Here is a 19,819-nt window from a genome sequence, read left to right on the forward strand (position 1 = left end):
ATCCAACGTGTGGGGAAAAAATTCACTGCAACGCAAACACTCACCCCGAGTGGGCAAAATGAGTGTAGCTGACGTCTACGGGTGAGTTTTCCCATCCCCCTTACAGTATCCTTGTATCATTGGAAAATTTCCACCACGATGTATCCCTTTCTTATGCCATTTCAATGTCTCTCAAGAGATTTATTGGCTTTTAGTACAGAATTTTCTCCAAGAAATATCTTCTATTGCAACTCTAAATTAATGAATTTTCTTTTATGAATATTTTTGTATGTCAACCACACAGACGGAATATTGCATAATAGACAAAATTTCGCACAGAAAATCTCAACAAATAGTGCTGACCTTATGCGCCATAGAAAGTGTCATTCTTCACCTAAATATAAAATGTTAATTTGCAAAAAGATTTCACGAGAAGCCCGAGAAAAAAAACAACCGGAAATTGCTAACAAATTACGACAATTTTATAACTTTATGAGTTGGAAATGACTTCAAATGAATTGGGTCTTTCCATGGGAAAATTTAAAAAATTAGTACTTTGTACTAAAATTATAAAATTACAACAAACTATTGCAGTTATTTTTTTTCTTGCAAAAAATTATTTGAATTATGTAAGTTAGACCTTTTATAAAAGAAAAATGTTGAATTAAAATTCAATTAAAATTTGTACAGAACATGATGGTTTTTAGAACTAGTTAAACAACGTGATGAAACTTATTTATGTAACTGAAAAATATATTCCAGCCTTAATGGTCTTCAGTCTAAAAAAATTTTTTTTTGGGTAATAGTTAATTGTCATATCTGAAATTTAGTACAATACTTGTACTAAAAAATGTTGTTCACACATTAAAGTCACTTCTGGTGCATAATGAGCTGTTCGTTTATACTAAAAACAAAGATCTGGATTCTTGTACTAAATATAATATTGTCTTATTTTTTTTCTTAATTGTAACAGTAAATAAAATTTTTGTACTAAAATTTAGTTGTATTGTATTCAAGTCAATGAAACTTTCAGTGAAGTGTGAGAAATGTTTTTTTTTTGTTAAGGAAAATCATCAAATATTTCGTATTTCAATACTTTTGTACTAATTAATAATGCATTTTAGTACAGAATTAAAATTTTAGTGCAAAAGATATGAATTTTTAAAATTTTATTTTTTTTTTATAAAGTAACCCCATTTTAATTTATTTACAAATTTGTTTTAGTACAACACATGCCTGTTTGTACTATACATATTAGTTCTAAAAGCAAGTTTTATAAATTAAAAAAAATAGAATAAAAACAACCTCATAAATTCTTGTCCTATATTTTTATTTCCAAAGTATTGCAAAAGAAAAACAATTCCCACAGGAAAATATTTGCATTTTAGTTTTTCTGGTTCTTTAATCTTTTAGCACAGAAAATCAAATGCCTTGCTTCCATATGTATGATCTCTGGGGAAATTATTCATGTGGATTAATGCATTTTCATGAAAACTTGAGGGAGTGTGTGTGTATTTACCGCACTATTTTCTGCATTATTGATCAATTCCAGTCTTTTGGGGGCAAAGAGGGAAAACATGTGAAAAATTTGAAAGGTTCTCGTGTTCTCGCCAGGATTCTCCAATGGCTAGGAAGTGGCTAATGTGAAGCATTTTTGGGGAGGGCATCAAGAAACCATCATATTCACATTCGCGGTATGTGGGAATTTCCAGGGAAAATTTTATATAGAATCCTCATGAGTTTCTTGGCATGTTGCCAAATGTAAATCTCATTCTTTTGGGTCTGTCTGTCCATGACACATGAGAGTATGTGCAAGAAGTCATTAAATAATTTATCTCATGTCTCGCACTCCCATTTTCATTTGCTTGTACATTGCAGCGAAAATGTTGCTATATGGTGAGATTCTTCGTTAAACATCCCACCAAGTATCCCTATTAGAAGGACCTACTTCTCTAAAGGGGGACAATCCTATGAATTTCTTACGTGTCTTTCCGTTGTAAAATATAGAGGGAAAAGCGCCAAAATTGGTGTACAGTTGAAGTCCACATCAACGAACAATCGGATGTACTATTCTCGCGTATTAAAAACAATGCGCGAGAGTAGTACATCCGATTGTTCGTTGATGTGGACTTCTACTGTACAAAACTCCACCATCATTCCACCCACACTGATGGTTCCAATGATGATAAAATATTTTTTGACACAGAAATCGTCAAGGTGACAAATTGGCGCCACCAATACGATGCCTTTGCGGTTTCTTTTGCTCTGCTTTTCTTGCAATATCATCATAATATTTTTGTTTCGCCTCTCAATATTGTTCTCATGCCCGAAGTGTTGCTCTTTCGCGCGTCGTTTATTGTTTTATTGAATTTTGGGTCGAGATCGAGGTGCTATTGTCACGTTTCTTCTTGCGGCTGTATTTCATTCATCTAAAGAGCGATTGAAATGTTAGACCTCTGATGAGCTTCTGGGTATTGTGTGACCTGTGTGTGGGTGAATGGTATTTAAAAAATATAATTTTTTGTCTTAAAACCGTCTAAGAAAGCATTGAAGCATATGCTTCATGCGTTTAAATGGACAACATGGGGAGGGGTTACAGAAAAAGTGAAGTGATTTTTATTGCAGAAAACGTTACATGATATACTTAAATGTCAATCGAAGCATTGAAGCATATGTGTAATGTTTTTGAATGAGCAATATTATACAATTGTAGCATTTAAAGGGGCATACAAAAAATCACAATAGTGGAACGATTTTTGTGGCATAAAAAAATTCGTGAAGTTAAGTGACAATTGAAGCATTGGAGCATATGTGTGGGCGCGCGGCCCACAAAATTTGAATTGCGGGAAAACTTTGTTTCACTTTTGTTTCTCTAAAATTTCTTAGATTTCATTGTATTAGAATTTAACTTGAAGAAGAAGAAGAATAAAAAACAATGTGTGTGAAACGTATCGTGGAAATTTATATCCGGCAAAAGAACTGAAATTACGTGATAAGAAAAGGACTTTCATCAAAGAATTTATTGTGAAGTGGTGAGCCGGTACCTGTTGAAGTGATCTGCGGTGAAGGACGGAGAGAAAAACCCAGATTCAACGCAGTACCAGCGACTTTCCTGCGCGTCCCCTTGCACCACACCTCAACGCCATTTTGTTTTGCGTCTCCGGTCGCTCCGATCCGGAGGCCTTTGGATTTAATAATATTCTCTCTTTCAAGGTGTGTGTGCTGTGGACCTGAGCAAGGTGCTCTTAGTCTCAAAGGGTGTACTAATCATATGGTATATATTTTCAAGGTGTGTGTGCTGTGGACATAGCCAAGGGTGCGCTACTCCTCACAGGGTGTACTAATTGTTCCGTATATATTTTCAAGGTACGTGTCGCTACATTAAATGGTCCTTCGAGCCGGATGCCTTTGGATTTAATAATATTCTCTCTTTCAAGGTGTGTGTGCTGTGGACCTGAGCAAGGTGCTCTTAGTCTCAAAGGGTGTACTAATCATATGGTATATATTTTCAAGGTGTGTGTGCTGTGGACATAGCCAAGGGTGCGCTACTCCTCACAGGGTGTACTAATTGTTCCGTATATATTTTCAAGGTACGTGTCGCTACATTAAATGGTCCTTCGTCGTCATCTTTAGAGGATCAGCGATTGAGTACAGTACACCCTCACACACCCGTACACCCGCAAACTGAGCGATCTGCATTGTCATTGGTCAGCCGTGTGATTGGAAGCTTCGGATAGGCGCTCTACATAGACCCTTCGAAGTGTCAGCAATTTGAGATCTGCAAGACGATTAGCGATTGCTTCGACATCCAACTCATGATGGCTCCTGACAAATCCCTGGTTTCTCTGAGGCGTGAGCAGCGTCACATCAAGCGTAGGCTCACCTCAGCAGAAAATAGCGCCTCTGATGACAATCTCTCCCTCTCCGAATGCCATCTTCTCGTGGACGAATTGCAGGAATTGCGTCAAATGGGAAGTCATGTGCAAAATCAGATTTTGGACCTTGTCGCAGGCAATGCCAAGGAAATGCGAGAGGAAGAGGACTTCGAGGCCACTTTCGTGGAAACTTGTGACGTGATCATTCATCAAATGAGATTGAGAATTCTTCAGGCTAATGAGCATAGCCACAAACGTACCGAGGGTTCTGAATTCCAAAATGACATCGCTCGCGCTTTGACACAACAAACCGAGATGATGGCCACACAGCGTGACATCCTGCAGGGAATTGCACAGATGCAAATGGACGTGAAGCCTGCAATGCCACCATCTGGAGTCAGAACAAAGCTCCCACAGCTGGAGCTACCAAAGTTTGACGGAAAGTACTCGGATTGGCCTACCTTTTTCGATGCTTTCAAAGCAACCATCCATGAGAATAAGGAACTGTCCAAGAATCAAAAGATGCAGTACCTTAAACTTGCACTATCGGGCAGCGCTGCTGATGCTGTAAAACATATGAAGATCACAGATGAGAATTACGAAGTCCTGTGGACCGACCTTCAGGCACGCTATGGGAAGAAAGTGCATATAGTCAACGAATACATCGACAAATTCCTCAGCCAAAAGAAAGTGGATGATGGCTCCGTGGCTTCACTCAGGGGAGTCACTCAAAATTACGTGGGAATAGTCACCGAGTTGAGGAATATGGGAGCTGATTCGGAGTATTTCCAACTGGATGCTTGGCTCATATTTCTGATGAAGCAAAAGATGGACGCAGAGACTAAGAAAGCTTGGGAGGAAAGCAGGGATTCGAATACGTTTGCCTCAATTGACGAGTGGTTTCAGTTCCTGGAGAAGCGAATTGATGCCATGGAACGATGGAGTGACAGCAAACCAACTACAGCTGCAGCCAAGAAGCCAATCAAGGAAAAAGTTGGTGTCAAAACGCATCATACAGAGGCTGTCTCTTGTGTCAAGTGCAGCCAATCTGGGCACCATCTGTACAAGTGCGATCAATTCAAAGCAATGACCTGCGCAGATAAACGTTCATTTGTGGCAGAGAAGAAGATCTGTTTCAATTGTCTGCGTCCAGGCCACACGGCGAAGAATTGTACTTCAAAGTCTACCTGTAGGACTTGCAACAAGCATCACCATACAATGCTACACATGGAGGAGCCTCAGCAGCAGCCTCCACCTGGGCCTAGTACAAATCCTAGCCCAAATCCAACTACAAATCCAACTCCGAGTACAAATGCAGCTCCAGTGGTGTCTCATCATTGCACTGTGAGCAAGCGAGCACTGCTCCCCACAGCTCTGGTGAATGTTGTGGACAAATTCGGCCAACAGCAACAGTGCAGAATCCTCATTGACAGTGGCGGTGAATGCACTTTGATGTCGGAAGCCTGTGCTCAAAGGCTGAAACTACCCCGACGGCAGGCACACATTCAAGTCAATGGCCCTGCACAAACAACAGTGGGATACACTCGAGGTTCAGTTTCGCTCAAACTGCAATCAATGCATCACCCGGGGGAGAGCATTGATGTCAATGCTCTCGTGTTGAGCAATCTCACCTCGAATCTACCTTCAAAGCGCATCTTGAACACAAATGACTGGAAGCATATTCATTCCCTGCGTCTGGCAGATCCGCAATTTGATGTCCCAGGTCCGATAGACATCATCTTGGGAGTCGAGTATGCTGAAGACATCAAGCTCCCAAACATCATCAAAGGTGAACAAGGCACTCCTGTGGCTCAGGAAACTATCTTTGGCTGGATTTTGGGAGGCAAACTCTGGGGCGATTGTGAGAGTGTCACATCATTTCACACTACTTGCAATCTGGACAACATGCTTGAAAGGTTTTGGGAAGTCGAGGAAGTGAACTCAAAGAATCCAATACTCACCAAGGAGGAGGAATTTTGTGAGGAGCACTTCGCTCGGAATGTGAAACGAGACGAGTCAGGAAGATACGAAGTCAGCCTGCCACTCAAAGAATCTCCAGACTTGCTGGGTGATTCAAAATCTACGGCTCTAGCACGCCTCAAAATGATGGAACGTAAGTTTGTGCGAAATCCGGAATTCCGTGCACAATATGTGGAGTTTATGAGAGACTACGAAGCACGACATCACATGGAGCTGGTGCCTCGTGCACAGGAAGTGAGTCTTTCTCCAACTTACACGATTCCCCACATGGCGGTGTTGAGACCATCCAGCACTACAACGAAGCTCCGGGTGGTATTTGATGCCTCAGCCCCTACCCAACCTGGAAATTACTCTCTCAATGACATCCTCGCTGTGGGACCTACCATACAGGATGATTTGCTTTCTATTGTGCTTCGTTTTCGAACATATAAGATCGTTTTTACCGCGGATGTAGAAAAAATGTACCGGCAGATAGGCATTGTGCCGAAGGATAGAGATCTTCTGCAAATCTTCTGGCGTGATGATGTAACTCAGCCCATCCGGACGTACAGACTCACTACAGTCACGTATGGAACAGCTAGCGCTCCCTATCTGGCCACTCGTGTACTCAAACAGATGGCGCTTGACAACGCTGAGAAATACCCAGAAGCGTCCAAGGCAATTCTCAAGGGATTCTACATGGACGATCTACTTTTTGGGGCGAACGACATAGAATCAGCACTGAAACTGCAAGCTGAAATTCAACAAATTTTGGAGTCCGGAGGGTTTCCTCTGCGAAAATGGGCCTCCAACTCACCTGAATTGATGCGGAACATTCCAGCAGAGCTGCGTGCTCTCTCCGAAGACGAAGTGACTTCAAATTCAAAGGCAATTTCCACCTTGGGACTACTGTGGAAAACCGGCCCAGACACAATCTCTCTTGCTGTCGAACCACTAGCCACAGCAAAGACAAAGAGAGAGCTGTGTGCTGCTGCCGCAAAAGTGTTTGATCCAATGGGTATTATGGCTCCAGTCACAATTACACTGAAAATGATGTTTCAACGATTGTGGCTTACGAAACAGGACTGGAATGATCCCCTCCCGGATGACGTACAGAATGAGTTCTTGCTCATCCAACAGGAATTCCATCTGCTAGCGGACGTGGTTGTCGACAGGCGCATTCACTTAGCAAACTCAAAAATTGTTCTACACGGATTCGCTGATGCATCGGAGAAGGGATACGGTGCTGTGTTGTATGCAGTTTCTCAGGATGATCCAAACAAACTCCCAATTCTCCTCGCAGCGAAATCAAAGGTAGCTCCGCTTAAGTCAACATCGATTCCCCGCCTCGAGCTCTGCGCCGCAGTTCTCTTGAGTCGACTGTTCAAGAAAGTGGCTACCGCATTTGATGAATATCAGCTGACTATCTTTGCATGGTCAGATTCTACAACTGTGTTGCAATGGCTCCAGCAGCACCCGAGCAAATGGAAGGTTTACGTGGCCAATCGAACATCCGAGATTCTCGAGGTCATCCCAAACACAGCTTGGCGCTATGTGCCAACACAGGACAATCCTGCTGATTGCCTATCTCGTGGTTTGACTCCCAGCGAGCTCATCAATCACCATCTTTGGTGGCACGGGCCAGAATGGCTCACAAAGGATGACACTCAATGGCCCAAAAATCTTGTGATTCCGAAGACAGCAACTGGAGAGGAGAAGGCAACTGTTGTGCAAAACCTTCTCACTCAAAAGGATGATTTCAACATTTTCGAGAGATACTCTTCAGCTTCAAAATTGATTCGAGTAGTAGCATACATCCGGCGCTGGCGAAGTTTGAAGACATTGCGTGAATCATCTTCAGTAGTGCTTTCCGTGCAGGAACTTCAAGGTGCTACCACATGCCTTGTGAAATTAGTACAGGGTGAGTGCTTCAGTGAAGAAATCAAGTGCATCAAACGTGACAAACTAGTGGATCGTGGTAGCAAGCTTTACAAACTTTTGCCTTTCATTGATGACGAAGGAGTGCTCAGAGTGATGGGCAGAATTCACAACGCAAAGCTGCAATACAAAGCACGTCATCCGGCGGTGCTTCCTGGCAAACATCGCTTTACCAAATTACTCATTGAAAGGGCGCACATTACGCATCTACATGCTGGACCTTCATTGTGCCAAGCCATTATGAGGCGCCAGTATTGGATCATCCGGGAACGAGAAAGTGTGCGAAGTGTGACTCGTTCGTGCATCATTTGCTTCCGCGCAAAGCCCAAACTTGAGGAACCAATGATGGGCAGCCTTCCTGCAATGCGTGTACAAAAGCAGAGAGCATTCAAGAAGACAGGATGTGATTTCGCGGGACCCTTTCACGTGAAGGAAAGCAAACTACGTAAAGCTCGTGTGACAAAAGCATACATTTGCCTATTTATATGTATGGCTACAAAGGCGATTCATCTCGAGGCGGTAAGTGAAATGACAACAGAAGCTTTTTTGGCAGCTTTGCGTAGGTTTCGTGCACGGCGAGGCTTCCCTACTGATCTCTATTGTGACAACGGTACTAACTTTGTTGGTGCCGTGGAATCTGCTGACAAGAAAGATCGTCCCAAAGAACTACAGAAGCATCAACACAGTGTGATCAAGTTCATGTCAGAAGTTGGGACTCAAGTACACTTCATCCCGCCGTATTCTCCGACGTTCGGTGGCTTGTGGGAAAAAGGAATTGGTGGGACGAAATATCACTTGAAGCGTGTGCTAGGAGACACGGTTCTTACTTTCGAAGAGCTATCTACAGTATTGGCGGAAATAGAGGCTGTGCTGAATTCCCGTCCATTGTGCCCTCTATCGGCGGATCCTGACAATATGGATCCAATCACTCCAGCTCATCTTATGGGACTTGAAGAGCCTCTGATTTTCCCACCGGAACAAGATCTGCTGGATCAACGGCCAAATTCTCTCAGTCGCCTCGACCTCTGTCGGCGCATGGGGCAGGATTTTTGGAACAAGTGGCACGCAGAGTACATCACGAGTCTTCAGCAAAGGTCGAAATGGAACAAACAATCTGAGAACCTGAAGATTGGAGATCTTTGCCTCATCAAGGGAGACAACTTGAAGTCTGGAGAGTGGAAGTTGGGACGCGTGACAGACGTAGTAGTAGGTAGTGAAGGAGTCGTTAGAAAGGTCACGCTCAAAACCGAAAAGGGAGTAACATCCCGCCATGCAAACAAGCTAGCTAAGCTACCATTGGAGTGATTTATTCTTATATTGTATTGAGACTAGCTCAACCAGGGGAGAATGTGGGCGCGCGGCCCACAAAATTTGAATTGCGGGAAAACTTTGTTTCACTTTTGTTTCTCTAAAATTTCTTAGATTTCATTGTATTAGAATTTAACTTGAAGAAGAAGAAGAATAAAAAACAATGTGTGTGAAACGTATCGTGGAAATTTATATCCGGCAAAAGAACTGAAATTACGTGATAAGAAAAGGACTTTCATCAAAGAATTTATTGTGAAGTGGTGAGCCGGTACCTGTTGAAGTGATCTGCGGTGAAGGACGGAGAGAAAAACCCAGATTCAACGCAGTACCAGCGACTTTCCTGCGCGTCCCCTTGCACCACACCTCAACGCCATTTTGTTTTGCGTCTCCGGTCGCTCCGATCCGGAGGCCTTTGGATTTAATAATATTCTCTCTTTCAAGGTGTGTGTGCTGTGGACCTGAGCAAGGTGCTCTTAGTCTCAAAGGGTGTACTAATCATATGGTATATATTTTCAAGGTGTGTGTGCTGTGGACATAGCCAAGGGTGCGCTACTCCTCACAGGGTGTACTAATTGTTCCGTATATATTTTCAAGGTACGTGTCGCTACAATATGCTTTATGCTATTAAATGGAAAATGATAAATAAATGTTAACGGTATTAAGAATTACTTATGCAATATCACTTTAAAGAATATTTCATAATGAATAAATCGATTAAAGCTCTGAAGCATATGCTTTGTGAATTTCAAAGGAAATATTTCTCGGATCTTACCAACTGGTCCTTAGTGGAAAACAAAGATTTTGTGGTTTTTCTTTATTTTTTATGATTTATCTCTTCAGTTATTTTACACCTTAATTTTTCAATGCAATTCAAAAGTGAATGGACTCCTTTATAGCGTGAATATCAATGTACTCTTAACTTAATTTTTCCAGAAGATTTTACAGGCAAATTTCCAAGCTAAAATAAAATAAATATTTGCTTTTAAAATAAAAGAAAAATAATGAGAAACTTTTTGCAAACTTTGTTTGACATTCTGATCTCATTAGGCATTGTCTTTAAAATTCAATTCCAAAATTCTAGTGTGGTTTTGTAAATTTTCGCATGCTTTAACAAATGGCAAAGGCATTGTTTTGAAACTTTCAGTGACTCTTGCAATATAATACGAATTTCTCTCTGAGTGAGAAATTGTCCTGTGAACTTCCACATGAGATCATTTCAAGCATTCTAATTAAGTGTTCTAATGGAAAATATTATTTAGGAAAACTTCCAGAATGAAGTTCTATACATATGTATATCCGGGTTTATTTTCGCAATTTTTGCCAACATATTAGGTCATCATTTTGATAAGGAAATTGCTAATGAGATAAGGAATAAATTCGTGATATGAATTGATAAAAAAATCTCTCACCTTCTGTGTGCTGAAATGATGATTGGTTTATCAATTATGATTATTCTTAGTGACATTTTTATATATTTTTATCGCTCTTTCTGCAATTCTTCCCAATATCTTTATATATAGATGAAGTGAATCAATAAATAAAGAGAAGTGAGTCAGAGGTTTTCTCAAGAATTTCCTCCATTTAATTTGATTTTATTTATTGAATAAAAATAGATTTTCACTCAAATGGAATTATCTTTCACCTAAGATATTTTCCAGAGTTCCTTCTCTCTTGCAAGAGAGAAAATTCAACACACAAAGAACTTCTATAAACAGTACAAATACAATTTTAATGGCCAATTTTGTACTTTTTTTCACAATTTTTTCTTCTCATACAAAATGGTTGGAGTCTATTAAGCATCCACCATTCATCTCCCACATTTTCATCATGTTTTCGCATTGCTCATTTTCCAACGCCAGATTGCAATTTGACTTTGAGCAGCGACAACACAGAGATTTTTCCTCAAAGCAAAAAAATATACACACAGAAAAAAAAGAAGTGAGAGAGAGCGTGAAAAGAAGAAGGAAAAAAATATGATTATAGAGCACGAAATACTCAAATGTTTACACTGGATGGAATTTTCTTTCACAGCTCTGTGTAAAAATATACGCCAAATGAATGAGGCAAAGCTTCTCGGTGGAAATGCTCGTGAACAATCAAAAGAAATCTATATAAATAAAAGTGGGAAAATTACTTAAAAAGAAGAGAAAAACAGGATTTTAACAAGGACGCCATGTTGGTGGTTGCAAATTAAAATGCAGAATTAATTTTCTCTGTGTACATGTCTGACAGTAATTTAACATTAATATCCAAAAAGGTTGAAAGGATTTGTTTGGCTAAATCTTTGCAAAATCCTAAACTATTTTTTAAAGAAAGAAAAAATTATGTAGATTGCATTGTCTTAGTTTACTTTTGGTTCACATTGCCTAAAATTTGACATTAAAAATTGACTTTTGCGCTAATAGATGCAATAATATTGCATTTTTAGTGCAAATACGCAGCGAACTCCATTATCTCGTCTTCTAAGAAAGAGACTGAGAGTTTTGTCATTCATCTCACGTTCAAATTATTTGGCGTTTACGCCCAATGAATGACATTAGCACGTTAAAATGTTAATTTGCATTTAAAGTGACATTTTCCTAATATTGCAAATTTTCCTAAAAGTTCCTTGAATGGGCCAAAAAGTTGGTTTAGAATTTTGCAGATGGTGTGAATGGATGTGAGTGGCATTTTGGTTTGTGCGATACCAAAATCCCGTGGGTGTTGATTGATTTGCGAGGCGGTACAAATTGTAAATTCCACCCCCGCCTGCCCACGGGGTCCCTCTTGCGTCTAAAAGGTAGGGGGTTTCCCCAAAACTTCTGCTCTAGCATTGATTTGTTGAATATACACATACATGGTGTCAATGTGGTCTCGTGGGTATATTGTTTAGGATCTGGTGCGGAAAACTCCCACGCACTGAATTTACGATGAGGGCGACTGTGTGGGTCCGAGAAGTTGTGTGAAGTGCATTTTGGGATGGGCAACAAATCACGAAATTTGTGCTAAAAAATTACGCCATCTGGCGTAGAAAAAAAACCCTCGAGCGCCATCTTACGGGTAAAATTACTAAGGCTTCAATGACATGCTTATTGCAAGAATTATGCGAAAAGAAAAATTCTTAATTGTTGTTAATGAGAATTTTATTACAAGAGACTCAATTTATCAATTTTTGCTACTCATCGTGGCACAATTCCTCAATTATCTTTCTTTAAAATAAAGAAAAAAAACATGAAAGCTTCGTGTCAAAGATATAGAACTTTTTGACGAATCAAGACAGCTTGTATTACTGATTTTCTGCGAAATGTGTGTCGCTCAGTGAAATCAAAAGTTGTTTTTAACATTGATTGACCACAGATTGGTTCTTTTTGTGGTTTCTTTTTGTTTTTTTTTTTGTCTTCTTTCCATCTCCTAAAATTCTCAGAAAATCATTCACATATCCAATTTAGGCAAAACGATGGGAACTAGTCAATTTGTCCAGTAGATTATTATTCTTATTCGCAATTTTTACGATAAATAAACACTCATCGATGGAATTAATGACCCCAAAAAAGGGATGTAAAGTGCAGTATAAAAAAATTTAATGTAATTTTTTATTGAGTAATAAAATACTCGGAGAAATAAATACTTCCATTGAAGAGCGACTGGTGGGTGTCAAAAGGGAGGAGTGTGACGACTTTAATGCAAAAGAACACAATAGAGAATATTCTTCATCTTTATTCTTTTTTTTTCAAACATTGTAATTTCCTTGGGAAGTTTTTCTGTATGTTTTTCTTGTATTACAATGCATGGAAAAATGTATCGAATTTCTTCCACAATGCTTGACTGGAAAAGACATTGATGGACTCGCGTTGTTACATTGTAGGCGTTTTATGTGTGAAGAGTGAGAGTGAAGAAGTCATTAAAGTGATGCAATATCACTCTCGCGACCATGAGAAAGAACTCCTCGAAGAAAAAAACATTACCCTGAAGAAAGCCACAAAAACAACAAACTCCATGAATGAAAAAAAAAAGACGTTGAAATAATAAAAAGAAAATTTTCAAATTTCCCAAACAATAAAATATATCGATGATCGTTAATTTTAACTCAATTTTTGAGGGGCGAGACTAATGGCGGGTATCGTTGCGGTGTTTGACAAAAATTGCCACTTGCCTCAAGAAACGTGATCCGAAGCGTGTGTGTGAGGCGAATTTAATGAGTTTTTGCGGAGGAAAAGCACGTTCTGAGAAGCTTGAAAGCAAAAGAAAATACCAGGCAAAAAGCTCGCGATTAAGTGGAGACTTTGTGCTATGTAGTTTAGCTACATATAACACGATGGAGCTGTTGGAATTATGTTTTAATTTTGTATTTTTCAATTAATAAAAAATATTGAAAATTTCCAATGAAATTTTATGATTTTCTATGTTTTTTAATTAATTGAAATATTTTAAGGAGTTTACTCTCTTTGTTTGGAAAATTCTTCATTTGAGGAAACAATAGATTTATGCGAAATCTTGCAGAGAATCGAAAAAACAAGATCTTAAAGGCTATAAAGCATAGAATAAATAAGAATATTCGGATCTTCGTAAATATGAAGATGATTCACAAAAATAAATTAAAATATTCGGCAGATAAGTTTTAATCATAAGAGGTTGAGATTGAGAGGAAAATTTTTTAAAAAATCATTTAATTCAAGCCCTAAAGGTACTAGATTCTAGCCTGAAAGGTGTTTAATTCAAACATAAAAATACTAAATTCAAGCATAAAAAATTTTAAATTCAAACTTAAAATGTGTTTAAATTAATGCGTGAAAGGCACCTACCTTATTTAAACTTTAAAATGCTTAATTAAAGCCTAAAAGGTATTAAATTTAAGCCTAAAAATACTTAATTACTTACAATATAAAAACTGCTAAATTAACCCTAAATTGTTATAAAAAAGCTTTAAAAAGTGCTAAATTTAAGTTTAAAAAGTGCTAAATTAAAACCTAATAAATATATAATTCAAGCCTAAATGGTAGGGGAACATGGGGCAATTTGTTAATTTTAATTGAGAAATATATTTTCCTTGGTATGTACCGAGAAAATATTTTAATTTTATAATGACAACTGTCTTATAGGAAATTTTCCATCCTACAACTTTGTCTCACACGATTTCTTTCTATCTCAATGGGAAATTGCATTTTCAGTCCATTTTCCGAACCTTGCGATTTAACATTTTGCCCCAGTTACCCCTACCTATTTAATTCAAACCATACAATACTAAATTCATGCCTAAAAAGTAACCAAATTCTAACCCAAAAGGTATTAAATTTAAGTCTAAAGAGTACTTCATTCAAACCTAAAAATTACAACCAAAGAACTGCTAATATCAAGTCTAAAAGGACTTAATTCAAGCCGAAGGAAATTTAATCGGTTTTTACAAAGGTATACCTATTTATCTGAATGAAATACATATTCATATTATTCGGATGATTCGTGAAAAAAATTAAATAATTCGATAAATAAAAATCTCTTGCACCAAACAGATATACCTACTATATTCCTGATGGTTTCTGCTTGAAAACCTTTAAAGCTTTACTTGAAAATGCTAGAAATGACGTCAGAATTGTGTTTTTTTGTCTCTTTTAATGAGCTACCTTTGTAATGAAATTTTTCAATAAAACTTTGGCAACATATTTAACATAACATGCATTATTTTCACTTTGCTTTTGACCACTAGAGTGCGCAGTCTTGAATGAAACGAGACGGCATGAGGAAAAATATCTTCGTCCCCTTCTGCATTTTATTGTGTGCGTGTGGAATTTACCACTACATGCGCATGTTTGTGTGGAACTTGTGCGGAAAAATTAAAAAAAATAATAATTTTTCCGGGAAAAACTCATTTTTGGGGGTGCCAAAAGTTGGCGGGTGGCTCAGGGGGGCTTATATTACGTTCAGTAAAAATTTGGGAGTGCAACTCCCCGAATTTTTTTTCGGAATTTGCACGACTTTTTTTTGGCGCGGATTTTGAGTGTTTTGAACTGAGGACGCCAATCGACGAGGCGTCCTTTCCTGATTACAAAAACTTGATTTTCCTATGAAAATTTGTCGGAAAACGCGAGAAAATTGCGAAAAACTAAAAGTGTAAGTAAAACTGTATTAGTGACGTGCACTGTCTCATTTTCTCTTCAACCAAATATACCAAAAAATAGCAGCGGTAGCTTTTTGAACTACATTTATGGCGCCAAATTCAAAAATTAGTAAAAAAAAAAAAGCATGAAATTTATATGGGGGCTACCTGAAGGGGAGCTCTGGGGGGAAAATGAATGTCGTTGGTGATAATCGCTTGGTATCAGTAGTCTCTGTACCAAATTACATCACGATCGGACCAACGGTGTAGAAATGCATTTAAACAGACGGGAAATCCTTTATTTATTATATAGATAACTTTTACTAGGCGAAAACGAGCTGGAAAAGCGATTTAAAGCACAAAGTTTCAGTGCAAAAATACTCCATTTGGGGCAGATGTGCAAAATGCTGATAAGAGAAAATTGGATAATTTTTTTCCATATACATATTCCGCCCCCAATTCGTGCCCATATTTACTCCAATTTGATTGCACAATTACAATTATATTTGTTAATTAGATATGCAGAAATTGAGGTGGATTATTTTTGTTCACGTCATCCACCCACGAGAAATTCATTTTAGTGAATGGACTAAATATTTCGAGAAGGGGGGCTTTTTTGTCACCATGACACTGTGGTACAAATTGAAATGCAATTATATATTTTTTCTGACTGTTTCTCTGTGAAAATACACGCGGAGCTTTTTCCTTTGTCATCTCGCCCCATTTTGGGGGCCTACACACGATGAAAGGCAATTAGAGGGCCTAATTGAGAAATGTTCAACGATGTGCAATATTTGGACACAAACACTCTGTGCAGTTATAGGGTGTAGATGAGAGAAACTTTTGCTGCGAATTTTTGTGGCTTTCGCGCGGAATTAAAATTGCATAATTTGTGCGGGTTGTTTTGCATATCAGCTGGTTAATTTTCATACTCTGAATACTTTCCCCGTGATTGCATTTTAGTGGCCCATCTTGTTGCAAAAAAAACCTGCACAAGCGTGAATTAAGAGCATGATTTTGAGGAATTTTTCCCTCCCATTGTTTTGGGTTTTTATGATTTATTTTGAAGGCCCATCGAGTTACATTGTTTGTGCTTTATGTGAAAGCAAGCAGCAGAAATTTTTATTACTATCTGTCACCTATGACGGATTTTGCTTTCGTAGAGTTCATTCAAAAATGTAAAAAGAAAATAAATAAACTACAAAATATTTACTTTTAAAAGAAAAAGAAAGCTGTTAGAATTTACACGTTTCTCTTATTTGATTTCCGATGATAGCTACATTCTAAGCTTAATATTTGAAGAGTAAGAAAATGCCTTTTCGCCATCTTTGGTGCGACGCCATCTTGAGATTTTCCGACTTTTCCATAGAACTTCCCTAAAACACAAAGGTAGGTTTTCCTCAGGATCTACTGGATGGATTTTGATGGGGTAAAAAGCAAATGAAAGAGTAAGGATTAGCAAAGAATGTACCGGAGCAGATTTTTAAATTTCGACTCAGAAGTTGAGAAAAGTCAATGTAAATATTTATCTATTTTTCTTTGCTTCTGAGTCAAAATTCAAAAGTCTGTTCCGGTACATTCTTTGCTAATCCTTCCTCTTTCATTTGCTTTTTACCCCATCAAAATCCATCCAGTAGATTCTGAGAAAAACCTACCTTTGTGTTTTGAGGAAAGTCACAAGATGACGTCGAAAATAAGTTGGCGAAAAATGATTTTGTTGCACTTTAATAATAAGTCTTTAAATGTGGCCAACACAGGAAAAACTAGTTTAAGAAAAACCCGAAGAAAAATAAAAACATTTAATTTCATCAGCTCTCAAAAGAAACTGACCCCCTTTAGCTTCGACCACTACACAAGCCTTCATCAGGCTTTGTGGAAATTGATCAAATATTTTTAATAATAAAATTAACATTTTAATCAACTTTTAATGAGTTCTTAGGGTTATTTGGATGCATTTCCTCTCACAGACTTCCCGTTTTTTTTTCTTCTTCTTAAGCATGGGTAGTTAATTATCTCTAGAACCGAAAAAATTGGTCCACGGCACCTTCCTGCGAGCAATGATTTTTATTGGTGGCATAAAACATTCTTAATTGAATGGCGCGCTTTGCTTTGTGTACACGATGGGCGGATATTGTGCTTGCCCCGGATATGAATATTCCACTGAACTCCACTTTTTTCTCTCTCTCTCCATCCAGAACAAATTAAAAAATAAGTTATTTGTATTAATTTCTTTTCACTCTCTGTGATGAAGAACTTTTAACGCGGGAAGACGATGTGGAATAAATTAACAAATTTATCGATAGTTTCATTGTAAATTTCTCCCCTTTTTTTTCTCTTTTCGAATGTAGGTGTTCAATTTGGGGCTATCGTGAGATTCAATCGAAACAGAATGAGATGGTAATTTTCTATGTTCTACCAGACAAGCTATAGAGCACTCAAAATCAGAATTTTCTTGCTGCTGCTTCTGTGAGTGGGTGACGATCTTTTCAATCAACTTGCTTAGAGGAAACTCGTTGAACTTGTTAATTTCCATTCAGAGGCGTTTTATGCATATGTTGCCTTAACATTTTAAAGTTTATAGAAAAAAAAGAATGTCTTATTCAATTTTTCTTCTTTCCAATTCTATACAACATCACCCATTCTCCACTTCTTCTTCATCTTGTAAAATGTTACAAACCATTTTTGGGAACAAATACAAAGAGATATGGGGAACTCTAGCCCTTTAAATTGTTAAGCAATTCTGCATTACATTTTATTTCGAGTATTTATGTTGCCACATGGCTGTTATATCTCGTACAACATTGTTTGGAGAGATGGTGAGAGCGATAGAAGGGGAACTCTCTTAGAATCAATTGAATTTTTATAGGCTACAAATGCAATGGCCTGTGGGATGGAAGAACGAAGCCTTTCTTTCGTTTTATATCGACTCTCTACATTGAAATTCTCCTGTGTTTTTTTTATCTTCTACGAAGCTCACTGAATTTAGTTTTAATTAGAGAAATTTATTTTTGATAAATTTTGCAAGAAAATAAAATATTTTGCAAAATATTTAATTGACACAAAGAGACGGAATTTATCTCCCACTAAGTGTCCTCAAAACACTGATTATATTTAAAATTCTCCCAGTGCAGTATTTGCTTTGAGATTTCACTGCAAATTGCTCCACATCTGCATGTAAGTTATATTTAATTTGACTTAGGGGGAAAGTATCTGGCGGGAAAATAATGATTTATTGAAAGAATCATAAGAAAAATGCATCGAATATTGCTAATATTGAATTTCCGATAAATTATTTTAAATAAAAACTATTTTGGAGCATTTTTTGGATTATTTTAATGTAAAATCTCAATCTTGGAAGCACTGAAGCATATGCCTTATGGGTTTAAAAAAGAAAATAAAGTACAAAGGTATAGTGGTTTTTATATTAAAATCACAAACTTCTTGCCATGAAAACTTCTTTTGAAGCACAGAAGCATATGCTTCAGGAATATTAAAGAAAAAAACGTAAATGGATTTTATGCAAAAAAAAAAGATAATGAACGGATTTTTTGTACTTATTCAAAACCTTTATTGAACAACTAATGCATATGCTTGATGTATTTTACAGAAAGAATAAAATTAAATTTGTGCGTGACTTTTATAGCCAAAACAAATATGAGGAATCTCTTGTCTAAAAGATTTTGATTGAAGAACTAAAAGCATATGCTTTAAGCATTTTAAAAAAGAAAAGGAAGTACAAGAGTGCGTCATTTTAATGAAAACAAAACCATTAAGTTGTTCTCTTGCTCTTAAAACTTCCTTTGAATCATTGAAGCATATGCATTACGCATTTGAAAATGAAAAAGAAGGTACAATGACTACATCGTTTTAATGAAAAAGAATCATTAAAATGATCTCTTGCTTTAAAAACTTCGTTTGAAACACTGAAGCATATGCTTTATGTATTTTAAAATAAAATAAAATACTATGTGAATGTGATTTTTTTTGTATTTTTCGGCATTTATTTAACAATTTTACTTCTAAATTGTCTAGTGAAAAATTAAATAATTCTAAAAGCTCTTCTTAAATGTTTTGTTTATACCTTTAAAATTATCAAAACATTAAAAGCAAATGGACTCCTTAAAGTTTCAGAGACTAAAATTCAGCACAGATATGTACCTCTTGATTTGCCATGTCATCTTCGGCAAATGGCACAAGCATAAAAACTTATGTAAACTCTCACATTTTATTAGTGTTATGTATACACCCCGTGATGAGCGAATATTGGGAGAAAGATGAAAGCATTATGCAAACGCACTTTGACTTCAATCACTGCTGGTAGAGTTGTTTGACTTGATTGAGGAGGAGCACACGTGAATAATTTGTCTCTCCGCAAGTCTTTTGACTAAACCACCGAAGAATTGGTGAGCATACATAATTTGTGAGCGTGAAGAATGTGTTTCAATATGTGGGAAATAATTGAGGGGGAAAGGAATTTAGAGAATCTAATTGTAATTAATTTTGTACAATAGTTTTTTTTTATTGACATTGCGAACACGGTGCGTGGTAATGAGGTGTTCAATGTATTTTCAAAGAAGAATTAGAAAAAAAAAATCCTCGCGTTTCTTCATTGAGAAGTCATCACACCACCATTCTTGCTTAAGGCGGCAAAATTTCCACCATAAACTTCTCACATGAACCATCATGTAGT

The 19,819-nt window shown here is 37.4% G+C and overlaps 2 protein-coding genes across 3 annotated transcripts in view; both read left to right on the forward strand.

Moving 5' to 3' along the window:
* Positions 1-19,819, forward strand: part of LOC129794492 (uncharacterized) — a 76,637-nt gene that overhangs the window by 18,585 nt on the left and 38,233 nt on the right. The window lies entirely within an intron of this gene.
* Positions 2,831-9,263, forward strand: LOC129796022 (uncharacterized). 2 transcript variants are annotated; one of them, XM_055837665.1, is made up of 4 exons: positions 2,831-3,192; positions 3,269-3,345; positions 3,417-3,492; positions 3,570-9,263. In XM_055837665.1, the coding sequence occupies exon 4, from the start codon at positions 3,795-3,797 to the stop codon at positions 9,054-9,056; it is 5,262 nt and encodes a 1,753-aa protein (XP_055693640.1). In that variant the 5' UTR covers positions 2,831-3,192; positions 3,269-3,345; positions 3,417-3,492; positions 3,570-3,794; the 3' UTR covers positions 9,057-9,263. The 2 variants fall into 2 exon arrangements, 1 of the variants encoding a protein (XP_055693640.1); XR_008751173.1 differs by lacking the exon at positions 3,417-3,492 and having other exon boundaries at positions 3,269-3,416; positions 3,493-3,782.

Source organism: Lutzomyia longipalpis, chromosome 4, assembly GCF_024334085.1.
Source record: "Lutzomyia longipalpis isolate SR_M1_2022 chromosome 4, ASM2433408v1".
Lineage (NCBI taxonomy): Eukaryota > Metazoa > Arthropoda > Insecta > Diptera > Psychodidae > Lutzomyia > Lutzomyia longipalpis.

Coding starts and splice junctions, on each gene's coding strand:
- LOC129796022 (XM_055837665.1), top strand. CDS start 3,795: ATGATGGCTCCTGACAAATCCCTGGTTTCTCTGAGGCGTGAGCAGCGT.